At 34.3% G+C, this 15,423-nt stretch overlaps 2 protein-coding genes across 2 annotated transcripts; both read left to right on the top strand.

The window, feature by feature from the left end:
• The first annotated feature begins 602 nt into the window (after positions 1-602).
• Positions 603-7,166, top strand: LOC137816579 (GC-rich sequence DNA-binding factor-like protein). The gene is made up of 6 exons (XM_068619777.2): positions 603-1,757; positions 3,046-3,213; positions 4,408-5,075; positions 5,747-6,035; positions 6,257-6,546; positions 6,678-7,166. Exons 1-6 carry the CDS (start codon positions 708-710, stop codon positions 6,859-6,861), a joined length of 2,649 nt encoding a protein of 882 aa, XP_068475878.1. The 5' UTR covers positions 603-707; the 3' UTR covers positions 6,862-7,166.
• Positions 7,167-8,043: 877 nt separating this feature from the next.
• Positions 8,044-13,911, top strand: LOC137816580 (aspartate--tRNA ligase 2, cytoplasmic). The gene is made up of 10 exons (XM_068619778.2): positions 8,044-8,799; positions 10,531-10,641; positions 10,786-10,899; positions 11,029-11,319; positions 11,409-11,519; positions 11,643-11,696; positions 12,989-13,068; positions 13,147-13,262; positions 13,379-13,493; positions 13,578-13,911. The coding sequence occupies exons 1-10, from the start codon at positions 8,293-8,295 to the stop codon at positions 13,702-13,704; spliced, it is 1,626 nt and encodes a 541-aa protein (XP_068475879.1). The 5' UTR covers positions 8,044-8,292; the 3' UTR covers positions 13,705-13,911.
• Positions 13,912-15,423: the final 1,512 nt, after the last annotated feature.

Below are 15,423 nucleotides of genomic sequence, written 5' to 3'. Positions count from 1 at the left end.
TTTATGTTGTAAATTCAATTGGATATACTTCTTCATATAAAATGTTAGAAAAATATTAAGTTTTAGACAAATTCTCCTTTTACTATATCACTTCAAACAAGCATCCAATTTGTTATTGAAAATAACAAAAATATTCCTTTAAAATGTTGAAAATAACAAAGATGTAAATAAAAATTACTTTCAAAACCTTTTATCTAAAAATATTTTGGATTTGGATTTCTAGAACATCTTTTAAACTTCGGAAATTTTTATCTAAAATACATTGTCAATTTTATGTTCCAGATTTTTCTCTAGAATATATTTATTTAATTTTGAATTATATTTATTATTTTAGATTTTCAAATCCAAAAATAAAACTAATTTTGGAAATTTAAAAAAATATAAGATTCAGGTTAAAATTGATATATTACAGAAAGAAATAGTCAAAGTTTTATTTGAAAAATATTATTGCACTACAAACAAAAATTTCCTCTTTCAAAATGTAAAACAAGTTTTGACACGAGAATTTATAAAAATTAATTTACTCAATTTCTCTGAAATAATAATTAAAATATATCACAGGTGACATTATCTTTATCTTTTATCAAGGAAAATTTGAGCATTTGGAAATCATTATATTAGATCTTATTGCTACTTTCATATCAAACTTTTTTTTATCCGTTAATTCACTTCAACCGTTGCTTTCACCGGAACCCTCGCTCTCCCCTATGTCCACCGCCAAATCGCGCAACTTCCGCCGCCGAGGTGGCGGCGACACCGAAGGCAACGACGAAGACGGCGATACTTCCACCCTCTCTTCCAAGCCTCCTTCCTCCGCCAAGCCCAAGAAGCCCCAAGCCCCCAAACTCCTCAGCTTCGCCGACGACGAAGAGAACGAAAACCCTCGTCCACGATCCGCAAAACCTCAACGTTCGTCAAAACCCTCTTCCGCTCACAAAATCACCACTCTCAAAGACCGAATCGCGTCCTCTTCCCCTTCAGTTCCATCCAATGTCCAACCGCAAGCCGGAACCTACACAAAAGAAACCCTTCGCGAGCTTCAGAAGAACACCCGAACCTTGGTCACCAGCTCCTCGCGTTCCGAGCCCAAACCCCCCGGGGAACCTGTCATCGTCCTCAAGGGCCTCGTCAAACCCGTAGCTTCGGAGCCCCAGGGTCGGGAATCGGACTCCGAAGGAGATCACAAAGAGGTTGAAGGAAAATTGGGTGGCTTGGGCCTTCATAACGGGAAGGACTCGTTCTTCCCCGATGAAGAAACCATCAAGGCTATTCGGGCGAAGCGGGAGCGCCTCCGGCAGGCGCGCCCTGCTGCACAGGATTACATCTCGTTGGATGGTGGCAGCAATCATGGTGCTGCTGAGGGGCTGAGTGATGAGGAGCCGGAGTTTCGGGGCCGTATTGCGATGTTTGGTGAGAAGGTTGAAGGTGGGAAGAAGGGGGTTTTTGAGGAGGTGGAGGAGAGGAGAGTGGATGTGAGGTTTAAGGAAGAAGAGGAGGATGACGATGAGGAGGAGAAGATGTGGGAAGAAGAACAGTTCAGGAAAGGGTTGGGGAAGAGAATGGATGAAGGGTCTGCTAGAGTTGATGTTCCTGTTGTGCAAGGTGCTCAACAGCACAAGTATGTTGTTCCCTCTGCAGCTGTTCCAAATGCTGGCTTTGGAACAATTGAATCGATGCCAGCTTTGGATGTCTTGTCACTATCGCAGCAAGCCGAGAGTGCGAAGAAAGCCTTGGTCGAGAATGTGAGGAGGCTTAAGGTATGTCCCTAGGTTTGAATTGTTACTTGTCGAATTTGCGAGTTTGCTTATATTTACGCCTTAAACCCAAATTCTAATATGGTATTGGAATTCGAATCTAGATTTGTTTTTGGATCACTGGTCTTTGTTAATCAAACTTTAAGTACTAGGACTGGTGCTGGGAGGTAGAGTTATCCCGACTAGACTTCACTAATATCACTGGCCGGCTGTGAGTGAATTTTAGGTAGAGTTAGGTGATGAACTACCTAATGACATGCACTTCTGTTTTAATCTCCTCAGAGAGAATATGAACTTCATCGGATTGGAATGATGTAAAATTGCGTCCATAGAGAGGAGTTATCTTGAAAATTTCCTTGTTTTATTTAAAATTTTACATGAAAATGATTCTATTTGGTTGCAGTTCTATGCTTTGTTATGATGAAACATTGTTTAAATGAATTTATTGCTCATTAAATCTGATGTAAAATTGTATTAACTTTGGTATATCTACAGTTTAAACATTTATGTTAACATCTAGAAAAATTTACTTACTGTATATATAGAGACTGTTTGAACTTTGAATGAGTTCTCACTCCTATGATCTCGTGCTATTGTTTGGTATGAATATGTTTAGTAAGTTTGACCTCACTTTAGGAGATTTTGGTGTATGAAATCACCAATAGACTGCTAGCATAAATGAGCGTACGGGAAATTGACCTGGCCAAAGAGTATATTGACTTCTGTATAGGTAGTTTTCTCTATGATTTTTTTTACTAGATATGTGTATGGGCAACGGTGGGTCTAGGACAGGACCCTGAGTTAGTGGAGCAATAAAGCTAGATAGTAGCCGCTGTTATTGGAGAAAAAAAATGAATTTTACTTTCTCAATAAATGCTTGAAGATGAGATAGATATCAGAGAGTAGTGGGTTCAGAGATTCAGATGTAAAATAATAGAGGGCATACTACAAAACTGGAGAAAGTTACATTCGAATAGTGAATTTGTACACCGTGAGTTGTACATAGGTCTTCCACTGTGTATGGGAATCTCATTTCTTTCATGTATAATTTCCCTTGGTTTAAGACGTATGAAGGACAGCAATTCGAATGTGTTATATTCAAGTCTATATTATAATTTGTGAAAGAAATTGTTTTAATCCTTGAAACCAATAAATTGTTTCTTTTGATAAATGTCTAGAATGATACCAGTATGGGTCACAGTTGCCTTGAATATTCCTCTGGCGTGTATACAAATTTATCTTTTAGTAGATTGATATGTTTTATTAATTTCTCTTTTTTTTTTCATGACAGGAATCTCATGGAAGAACTATGTCATCATTGAGTAAAACTGACGAAAATTTGTCTGCCTCCCTTTTGAACATCACTGCACTTGAAAATTCTTTAGTAGTAGCTGATGACAAGTACAGATTTATGCAAAAGCTCCGAAATTATGTCACAAATATATGTGACTTTTTACAGGTAATTGTATTTCTTGTATTCTTTTGTTTTTCTAGATCCTTCATAATTAACTATAAAACGAGACTGGGTTCCACTATAATATTCCTTTAAGTTCTCTCTTTTCACCCTCATATTATTTGCTTCCTTCTTTTTCTGGTACATCGTTTCGTGTTTTTTTTTTATCAACAAGAAAGAATTATATATAAAAGAACTTGGGATGCTCCAACCCAGATACAAACCAAAACTCTGTACAAGCGGTGGATATTCTGTATAGATAAAGAGTATAAATACTTATTAACCACCTATAATGCTCCAAAAAGACCTAACATTGCTTACTTAACAGTCAATCAAAGCAAGAGCAAAATTTAGAACCTTCAAAATTTCAATATCAGATTCTACCTGCTTCTACTGCATAGCTCATCATTCTATCTTCTGCAGTCTAAGATTATAAACGTGCTGAGATATTTGTTGAGTAGCTCCACTTGTGCCTTCGTCATGTGTTCCCTCCTCAGTCTTACTTTTTTCTTTTATATATATGTATGTGTACCTGCAAAAAATTCTGATACACGAGCTCTGCTACTGAACCAGTATCACTCTATTCTTTGTTATGTTTCCATAATCAATTTGTAAGCCTCAATCACCAACAGCACATCCTCCCTCCTGGTTTCCCAGCATTTACTTTGTGCCTTAGTCTTGTGCTTCCTCCACCATTCTTAACTTCTTTCTTTTATATGTATGCATGTTTGTTAGGAAGTATCTGAGATGCCAGTAGTTTCTTCAATGTATCCATCTGTTTTTCTGCCAACTGACATCCAAAAGGGTTGTCTTCCCATCATCACTAACACCCATAATATATAGGTAGAGACATCCACAACTTTTCTTTATAGTTACTATGATAGGGTTTCTGATTGGATAGAACAATGGCTGTGATATGATATCACACAAAAGTGGTGACAAAACTGCTCTGCAGCAGTGGGTCACAATGCTATACAACTATAGTGGCACCACCATGTGGGATTGACTACTATGCTCTAAACCACTTTGAAAACATGAGAGTGATCTCTTCTAATAATGTTGAAAAAGTGTATATGTTTTCTCACTGCTGGGTATTTAAAAGTTGACACTTAATTATCTTCGTATCATTTGTGAATGCTTTTATGTATGGTATCATTCATTGAGGCTGTAACTAAAGTTATCCTATGACTTCTACTTCAGCACAAAGCTTTTTACATTGAGGAACTTGAAGAGCAGATAAAGAAACTTCACGGAGATCGTGCAACAGCCATTTTTGAAAAAAGAACCACTAACAATGATGATGAAATTGTCGAGGTAGAAGCAGCTGTAAAAGCTGCAATGTCAGTATTAAACAAGAAAGGTAACAATATGGAAGCTGCCAAATCTGCTGCTCAGGAAGCATATACTGCTGTAAGAAAACAAAAAGATCTACCAGTTAAATTAGATGAATTTGGTAGAGATTTGAATCTTGAGAAACGGATGCAAATGAAAATGAGGGCTGTGGCTCGTCAACGGAAGAGGTCGCAACTATTTGATTCTAATAAGCTGACATCCATGGAATTGGATGATCATAAAATAGAGGGTGAATCAAGTACTGATGAGAGTGATAGTGAGAGCCAAGCATATGAGTCACAACGTGATTTGGTGCTGCAGGCTGCTGATGAGATTTTTGGTGATGCTTCTGAGGAATATGGTCAATTATCTTTGGTCAAAAGAAGAATGGAAGAATGGAAAAGAGATTATTCATCAAGCTATAAAGATGCTTATATGTCATTGAGTCTTCCACTGGTCTTCTCTCCATATGTGAGATTGGAACTTCTGAGGTGGGACCCACTTCACAAGGGTATAGATTTTCAAGAGATGAAATGGTATTGAACTATTCCCCCTCATGTTACTATTCTTTCTTGAAACTTTTGAGAGGCATTATGGGGGTCACGGGCTTGTTTTTATAAACCACTTAATTGCATTAATGGTTATCAGAATCTTATGATTTGGTAAATTTTGGCTATCTACTAATTCGTATATTTTAATCACCGCTGATATGATTCAGTGATTCATGTTTGTCATTTTTCATCAATTCTTATGAAAACAATAAAAAAACCACGTGAGCTTAAATTTTAAAATGAAAAGGAATTTGAAAGAATACTTGTGAACTTCCTATTTGATTATTCCACCTTCTTTTGTCACTCATTCAATGCATGTACTCTATGTAGCTATTTAATTGTCTTGTTTTCATTCTTTTGAAAAATAGACCTCAAACTTATATAACTAATTGTTGTGTTGTTTTATCTATTTGTAGTTTTATATTGTTTACATCGAGCATTACATATCAGCTATATGATATATTTGAAGTAATTTTTCCTGGAACCTAAATCTTAGGATTTGATACAACGATTCAAACAATAACTTAACAACTCATCATTCGGATCCCAATTTTCGATAACCTTGATATATATGCATATTACAGGAGTATCTTTTACCTTTCATGTTTCATCAATTTATAATATGTATTGAGTTCTTTTTCTTTATTAATATTCAGGTATAAATTATTGTTCACTTATGGTTTGCCTGAAGATGGAAAAGATTTTGTTCATGATGATGGAGATGCTGACCTTGAACTTGTCCCAAACTTGGTGGAAAAGGTTGCACTTCCTATTCTGCAGTATGAAATTTCCCATTGTTGGGACATGCTTAGTCAACGGGAAACAATGAATGCTATTGCTGCAACAAAATTAATTGTGCAACATGTGTCTCGTAAAAGTGAAGCTCTTACTGATTTGCTAGTTTCCATTCGAACACGCCTGGCTGATGCTGTTGCAAATCTTAAGGTATGCTCCCAAGAACAGCATTTACACTTACTAAATTACTAGTTAGAAGTACGTATTCATGCATTTTATTATGTTTAGAAAGTTAGAAAACTCTGTTCATATAGGTATCTTCTTTGTGCATTTTATGTTGATCTGCATTGCTAACTATAATTGGATTTATTGTAGGTATTTGGAATTCTTTATCGTTTTTGGATAAATTTATCATCTTGTCTACTTTGTAGGTCCCCACATGGAGCCCAGTGGTACTAGTTGCTGTTCCAGATGCTGCACGGGTTGCAGCATATAGGTTTGGTGTATCTGTTCGATTGTTGAGAAACATTTGCTTGTGGAAGGACGTATTTTCAACGTCAGTGTTAGAAAAGCTTGCTCTAGATGAGCTTTTGTTTGGTAAAGTTCTACCTCACTTAAGAATCATATCAGAAAATGTTCAAGACGCGATAACAAGAACAGAACGGGTTATTGCTTCCCTCTCTGGGGTCTGGGCTGGCCCAAGTGTCATCGGAGACAAGAAGTATGTTGGTGATACTTTGTTAAATTGTTGATTACATTTGTTTCTTTTGGAACGACATTTGTTGATTATATTCATTTATTATGAGTTTTGGTCAGCAGTCTAATACTTTCCCTGTCTTCCTCACATTGTAGACACAAATTGCAGCCTCTGCTGACTTATGTGCTGTCACTTGGAAGGATTCTGGAGAGAAGAAATGTACCAGAGAGTGACACGAGTTATCTAGCTCGTCGATTAAAGAAAATACTTGTTGACCTCAATGAATATGATCATGCTAGGACCATGGCTAGAACCTTCCATCTCAAGGAGGCATTATGAGCTCACTGGGAAACAGGAATTCATGTTTCATTAAACCTGTTTTCAATTCAGGTGCGATAATAGAAGTGCATCCCTCTAGAAAAGCTGTATCACCTCCATCCACCTGTTAGGAGTTTTGATGAGCATAAAATTAGAATGTACGAACAGGAATTGAACTTGCCTGGACCGTGGCATGGTACTTTTCAACCACCAGACCACTGGGGCCTTGTGACAACCCCTAAAAGAAAATATATTATTCATTAAAACTCAAATGAACCATATACAAAAGTTAACGATGAATATGATCAAAGCTTTTCTGCTTCAAAGATTGCGTGAATATATTCTTCTGTAGATTTTGTTCACAGTTTTCAACTTTTTACCCTGCAGAATTTTTTGATTTTGTTTCCTATTTAATTGTGAATGCTATATTTCGTATCTCACGGATGATTTGCTTTAATTTTGTTTGAGATAAACTTAGATTTTGTTTTTCGTTTTTAGAGAAGTAACTTGGATTTTTGTGTTATTTCCAGTGGTAGCTTAGTATAGACTGTCTAATCAGGCCTTCTCATTGAACCATCATGCATGCATTAGACTGTTCAATTTAGTTAGAAACACATAATTAACAAAAATAATACTTAATATCAAAATAAATCAAATCAGATTAATTTAATTAAAGTATTGAATTTATGTAAATTTATTTATGATTAAAACTTTAACATTCAATCTTAAAATTACGCAAGTAACATATAATCTTAAAATTTTAATTCAAGTCCTCTCAGTACATCAGAATTGTTTCTTTCTTAAAGTAGACGGTACACCCCTATATTTTTGTTCAAGAATCTATTCCCAAGCAAGTCTCCTTTATCATCTAATGGTACATACAAACATGGTTTTTCTGTTTTAGGACTTTTAGTTTTCCTTTTATATTATATATATAAATTTATCAAGGTTGCTTTATTAACCTTTTGTAAATATGGTAAGTTTAATTGGAATATAAATATATAAATATTTGATATACAGATTTAAATAAATAAAAACTGAGAGTTTAAGATTTGAAATTCACAATTATTACTTTTTTTCTATATCTTTATAGTTTAATCTTTAGTTGTAGGATATTGATAGTGATGTTTTTCAACATATTTTTTATTTAAATATATAGATGTAGACATATGAGTATATAAATCTTAAAAAGGAAAAAAATAATAATAGTAGTATTATGGTCAGAAAAAAATTAATGTAGTTTTCAGGTTACTAGTTTTCATAAATGAAAAAAATAGACAAACAAGGATTGACTAAAAAAGCTATTTAGGAAAAGAAAAAAAAAATAGTGCAGAGACATTGTCTTAGAAACCCTAACAAGTCTGAAGCGTATATATTCCATTCCTCAGCTGAAACCCTATCAATTTTACTTCATTTCCTAATCCCAAAATCCGAATTCCGAACGCCAAAACGATGTCTTCATCGGAGTCTCAAGACCCGGCTGCTGCATCGGAGGTCCAGCTTAGCAAAAAGGCCGCCAAGAAGGAGGCCGCCAAGGCGGACAAACTCCGCCGCCGCCAGGAAATCGCCGCCGCGTCCGCCGCCACTGCAAATCTGTCCGTCGACGAGGATGACCCCCTCGCCGCAAACTACGGCGACGTGCCGCTTGTCGAGCTGCAGTCCAAGACGCCCGCCAACGTTGACGACTGGACGCCCGTGGAGGCGCTCGGAGTCGCGCTCGAGAACAAGACGGTGCTGATCCGAGGTACGGCGCAGACTATTCGGCCGGTCGGGAAGAAGATGGCGTTCTTAGTCATAAGAGATGACTACTTCACGGTTCAGTGCCTGGTGCAGGCTCAGCCCGACACGGTGAGCCCGCAGATGGTGAAGTTCGCCGCCTCTCTCAACCGCGAATCCATTGTGGATGTCGAAGGTGTTGTTACGATCCCCACAGCTCCCATCAAAGGTGCCACCCAGCAGGTTCGTTCCTCTTCCTTTTTAGTTATCAGTGTTTGTGAATTTCTCTTTGATTCAATGTCAATGGTCTCTGTAGTTCGATTGATTCAATGGTATCTGTAGTAATAGTTGTACATAGATTCTGAAGACACTCGTTTTTTTTAGTATTTTCGGTATCTCCAAGATCATTATAAGTATTGTATTTCTTAAAAAGAATAGATTTATTAGTCGAAATGACTACACGTTTGGCTTTTCTAGAACGAATTTGAGAATTATCTGCTTCCATTTTTCCACTTAGTTGTTCTAATTCGTCCATAAATTTGTAGACCACCTAGGTACTTTTTTACATATGTCTATTTTAACAGACTTAGTGTTATTTTGATTTCCTTTTGTTTTTTCGTTCAAATCAGTAGTAATTGCATCGAATAATATTTTGATTATTAGTTTATTTTCTTCTTCAATATTAGAGTTGTTCATGTTCAGGAAATAAATATAGTACTTCATAATTTAAGCTTGGCACTGATTTTTTTGAAAAATTAGTGATTAGATTAAAAAGAAATGTAGTTACTAATAATTTTTTATTAAAAGCTTTTTATATTTTCCTCTAATTTTGGATAATTCCTATTGTTTTTTTTTTTAATCTTAATATAATTATAAAGAAAATTTTATTGAATTTGATTGATCAAAATGTGATTTTTTTTATGTTTTTTCTTGTATTGAGGTTGAAAAACCTTTTTTGATTCGTCCACGAAGGGTCTATTTAAGAAAGGATCTTTAATTTTAGTTAAATAGTATTTTTTAGTTTCATCATTACATAATTGAATTCTAGTTTCAAATATATCGAGAGAAATTAATTCCTTATCTATCAGTTTTGTTCCATCTATATGTTCAATTTTTTTCATTTTTCTTCATTGCCATAGCTCGAATGATTGGATAAATCATCATAGAAAATTTTATTTAGTGTGAAGATATCTATTTTTGTTCCATTATTTTTTGAAAAGTTGATAAATTTTGTGCATACTTAAAATAGATTTTTTTTCTCTTCCATCACGTTGATATGCATGAAAAAAAAATCTGAAATTTCATTTTTTACTATGTTTTCAAATTGATTATATTTTATATATTGAAATGGACGATTCCATGTTTTATAATTGAAAAAAATATTTATAAGAGGTTTTTGTAACTTTTTTTTTTCTGTTTATCCAGTTTATACAAATTCTTTAAAAAAGGGGTATTCTTCCTGAATAATATAAACAGAGAAAACAACAAAAATTTAAACAAAATTTCTAAATTCTGATAGAATGTATTTATTTGATTGAATACGGACATTAGATTTAATCAAAATATTTTGCAGTATACAGATTAATAAAAATTCAATCCATTTCATAAGATGACCTATTATCCAACCAATAAAACTACTTGTTAAAATAACAATTTATTGTTACATCTAAATAAATAAATATTGGCGAATCTCATGAGTATTGAACTTAGTAAGGAAAGGGAATGTGATTGCCAATAGAAAATATTGCAATTTTCGTAACTTTTCTCTTCTATGCAATGGAATTTTGATGAAACGTTTTTTTTTCTAATGCATTGCCAATTAGAATACTGTAAAAACTATACTTATTGAGTTGTGTTTTGTGTAGAGGATATTGTATGGTTTACTTGAAGATGCTTATTTGCATGTTTGATTTTTTGGTAGGTTTAAGTGGTTGAATTTGGAGTTTGTGGTGTTTATGTGGTTTGCTTTTGCAGGTGGAAATTCAAGTGAGGAAGTTACATTGCATCAGTAGGGCTATGCCTACTCTGCCTATTAATCTTGATGATGCTGCTCGGAGTGAGATTGAAATTGAGAAGGCTATTCAGGTTCTTTTAGTAAAGATGTTTGGTTGGTTTTTGTTTGATGTTTCGTATTTATTTTTCTCTGTTTTTGTTTGAGGAATGACATTTGTTTGAGGAATGAGTTGTCACTGTTTTCATCTTGCTTTATGGGCTTGTTAATGGGTGCAGGCTGGTGAACAACTGGTTCGTGTTAATCAGGACACACGATTGAACTTCAGAGTGCTTGACCTGCGAACACCAGCTAATCAAGGAATTTTCAGTGTTCAGTCTCACGTTTCCAATGTATTCATTTAGTTTTTTGTATCTTGTGAATACTCTCGCTTACTTAGTGATACTCTCACTTAATTATGCAATTGCAGTTGGACTCTGAACTGAATGGTTTGATTAACTTTTAATTGCTTTATTGTGCAGGCATTTAGACAGTTCTTATTATCTGAAGGTTTTCGTGAAATCCACACTCCAAAGTTGATTGCTGGATCTAGTGAGGGTGGAGCTTCTGTTTTCAGACTGGACTACAAAGGCCAACCTGCATGCCTGGCCCAGTCACCTCAGCTTCACAAGCAAATGTGCATATGTGCACGTTTTGGTCGTGTTTTTGAGATTGGTCCTGTATTTAGAGCAGAAGATTCCTACACTCACAGGCATCTGTGTGAGTTTACAGGTCTTGATCTTGAAATGGAGATTAAGAAGCATTATTTTGAGGTAAATTTGGCTTGTTGGAATGTTTGTTCTTGCATTTGAATCCATTGAGAGACATGAATGATTCATTGATGATTTGAGTTTTTTGGCAGGTCATGGATGTAGTTGATAGATTATTTGTCGCAATGTTTGACAGTTTGAACCAACATTGTAAGAAAGATCTGGAAGCTATTGGGTCCCAGTACCCCTTTGAACCTTTAAAGGTGATTATTTTGTATTATCATAAATATCTTATGTAGTCAATAATTATGTGGTGTGCACTGTGAGATGTAAATAGATATTGTGCTACTTGTTTCTGATCTGACAATAGCAATGTGAATGTGCAGTATCTGCGGAATACACTACGGCTAACATATGAAGAAGGGATTCAGATGCTCAAGGTATGGTTAGAATTTCTAAATTAATTTACTAACAAGTGGTAGATAAAAGAAGTAGATAGGATGATGGTGATGCCGGAATCTTACATCTTTATTTTATTGTCTCTTTAATACACCAAGAGAAGAAGGGAAGGGGTAATTGGAGTATTCTTGCGCATGGTAGTAGAATCGAGATACAAGTAGTGAATCGGAGAGCTGATATTATGAATCGTAAATTGTTTCGTATCGTGAATCGTAAGATTCATAAACATTAAAAAATTTAATATATACTTAAATATATAAGATATGTATACATGCAAGATACAATAAATTATATATATGTATATATATACCACACAATTTCACCAAAACAACCTCTATGGTGCATATATGTTATTAAACAAATTATGTCTATCTTTTTTTATTTACTCATTTTTTAAATTCCACACTGATTCACACAATACGGAATCGTTTCGTTTCGGGATTCAGCGATTCTTTGTGCGAATCTTATGATACAACTAAGATTCAGGGACAAAAAAGATTCTTCACACGATTCATATCGTGGGAGGGTGAAACTGTATCGTTTCGTAAGATACGTATCGTGAATCGTAAGATACTAACTACTATGCTTGCGCAGTTTAATCTGTAGATTAGCATACCGACAATGCTCAAAAGTCATGCAAGTCAATATTTAAAAATTAAAAAAAAAATGTTTTAACTTCAATTCTCAAATTATACTATAAATAAATGTTAAAAGAGAAACTATGGTAATGTAAACTGAAATAGTTAAAGCTATTTTAATTTTTGTGTTCTAACTCATCATTTTCTATTTAGTTCAAGAGAACTGCTAGGCACACTCTCTACTATTGGCAAAATTGGTTGAATATTACAAGTTTTGAGGGGTCTTACTTCCCATTGATTGACTCCTCTTAATTTAGAAGTGAGATCCACTAAAATTTATTTCCAATAGGGTTTAGGCTCTCAATGATTAGCCCCACAAATTCACCACGTCTTTTTTCTAGATTCACAGAACACAAGGCTTATCTGGATTATCTGGTCGGTGAGCCGGTTCTTATCCCTTTAGGTTCCTGTTGTACTGTTCTTGAGGTTGTGACTGATGCTATGAGGCCTTACTGTCTAGATGTTACTTATATATTCGTTTGCAGTGTTAAATCATAGTGTGGCCTATTGACCACAGTAGTCCATTGTGTGCAATCACGGGGCATTGGAGCGGTGGTGCTGCCCCTTGTTGTGGATTGCATGGATGTCGCAATGATTACTGAAGTTTTCAGTATGCTTGTTTTTGCTATGTGTAGGATGTTGGAGTAGAAATTGAACCTTTTGGTGACTTGAATACTGAAGCGGAAAGGAAATTGGGTCAACTAGTGTTGGAGAAGTAAGTCCTTCTTTACCGCAAAATATTATCTTTTAATGTGACCTGTTATTTAAGCTAGTTTGCTCCCATTGTATTTAGGTATGGCACTGAGTTCTACATGCTTCATCGATATCCTTTGGCTGTAAGGCCATTTTATACCATGCCTTGCTATGACAATCCAGCATACAGCAACTCGTTTGATGTCTTTATTCGAGGTAGGCAAGAAGTTGTTTTGTCATAAATTGCATTGACATGACAATCGTCTCCAACTGACTTGGATATGGTTGTGGTTTCTGTTTCTGTTCTGATTTTGAATTACCTTGTTCCTTAGGTGAGGAGATAATTTCAGGAGCTCAGCGTGTTCATGTGCCAGAACTTTTGGAACAACGTGCAGCAGCTTGCGGCATTGATGTGAAGACAATATCTACCTACATTGATGCTTTCAGGTATTATTTTTCTCCTCCACACTCTTTTCTCATATCATGTAAAAAGTTGTTTATCAAAAACTAATTGATTTTGATAATTTCCAGATATGGTGCACCGCTACATGGTGGTTTTGGAGTAGGGTTGGAACGTGTTGTGATGCTCTTCTGTGGCCTCAATAACATTCGCAAAACATCGCTCTTCCCTCGTGACCCACTTAGGATTGCGCCATGAAATACATTGAGTATGCAGTCTCTCAGTTTTTTCTTTTGTACTTTTGTTTATATTCAGATGAACAAATTTTCGTTTCTCAAAGCAAGAGCATTGAATTTATAAAGCTGACTGCAATTGTGGTCAAAACATGGTTTATATTTCTGTAGATATTTCTTAAACTTCTGACAGGGAGGTAGTTAAAATTGAGTACCAAAATTTTATATTTTCTGACAGGTCTCTAAATTTGAAGCATTCAGTGCATAAGTTCAGATAATATACTAAGTGAAACAAAATTGCAAAATTATATCTCCACGTACACTACCATTTATGATAATATTCATGTCACTCAAAAGTAGTGCAACCATTATTGATTATTACTCAAAAGTAGTACAACTATTATTGACGATTTTTTACTTTCCCTTGAACTTTGTATATATTTTTAACGCGTTCTTTGTTAGTTAAAGTTCATAAAAAATATATAATGAGTTAATTTACTAATAAATTAAGATTTAATAATTTTTAGGAAAGAATGGAGTTCGTTAAAAAGTATTTAAATAATTATGCGAATTAGTGTTTTTCATGAGATGACCTTTTGAAAAAAAAACCTTAAATGATAGACAAACAAAGCATGATGGGCCTTGTTTTTTTATTCAATTACACATTTAAAATTTTCACTTTTTGTGATATTTTTTGCGATAATAGATGGTTGTACAACAATTTGTTAATTAAATTTAAGAAATGATAAAGTTGTATTTGTGAGAATATCTTAGAATATTTAAAGTGATTCATTGGAAAAAAATAGTCAAAACATTTATTCGTTGTAGACTTACAAAAAGTGACTCAAAATCAATCTTCTATTTATTTATTAAAATTATTCCTTAAAAGAAATTTGAAGTGAATCTTATAAAATGAAAAAAATAATAAACAGGATAAATTAAAACTCACATGCTACATTTATTACTATTTTAATCTTAAATAATATCTTGAGTTATCTCAATCTTTCATTCATTGTGACTTTCTCCGTAATTTGGCATTATATTTTTAAATATAGATTTTCTTTTTTCTTATTTTAATTGAAATATTTTTTATGGTAAATGAAAAATATTGTGAAAGTATTAAAAATTGTAAAAATTTTGGAAGAGATAAAAATTATAGATGAATTTAAGTTTTTAGAGTGCGGTTGTACTAACATTAAATACTTACCTTCACTCAATAAAACTTATTTATGGACAATTCATTATTTATAAAGTGGTTTTATAAATTATGTTTAAACTTATTTTTTAATATTGTATCAATATTTATTCTAATTATGTTTATTGGATCTATTGTAACGAGACATCTTTCTCTTCATAAGTCATATGGATCAGTTAAGTAATAAAAAATGAAGAAGTTAAGGGATTTAAATATCATGAATTCATGGATTGAGATGTCATCAAGTGCAAAGAAGATCATGGAGAAAATATGTTGTAAATACTTATGGCTATTGTCATGAAATCAAGGTTGTATGGATATAAGTTTTTAAAGCATTAATCTCAAAATGGTTTACATGCATGGCGGCAACACTAGATGACTTTGTAGATCCAAATTATGTTTGGCATATAGAGGATCTAAGTGGACGTACTTTGAATACCAATCTTAAGAGATATTATATGAATGCTCCAACTTTGGTGGAACTCTATGTGAATGGTGGAGCTCTTGTTCCCGATCATGTTGAGAGGTAATTCACACCACTTAGTGGAG

Source organism: Phaseolus vulgaris, chromosome 1 (assembly GCF_051622355.1).
Source record: "Phaseolus vulgaris cultivar YP4 chromosome 1, ASM5162235v1, whole genome shotgun sequence".
Lineage (NCBI taxonomy): Eukaryota > Viridiplantae > Streptophyta > Magnoliopsida > Fabales > Fabaceae > Phaseolus > Phaseolus vulgaris.
The sequence above is the reverse complement of the archived record's forward strand: the minus strand, read 5'-3'. Positions and strand labels throughout refer to the sequence as shown.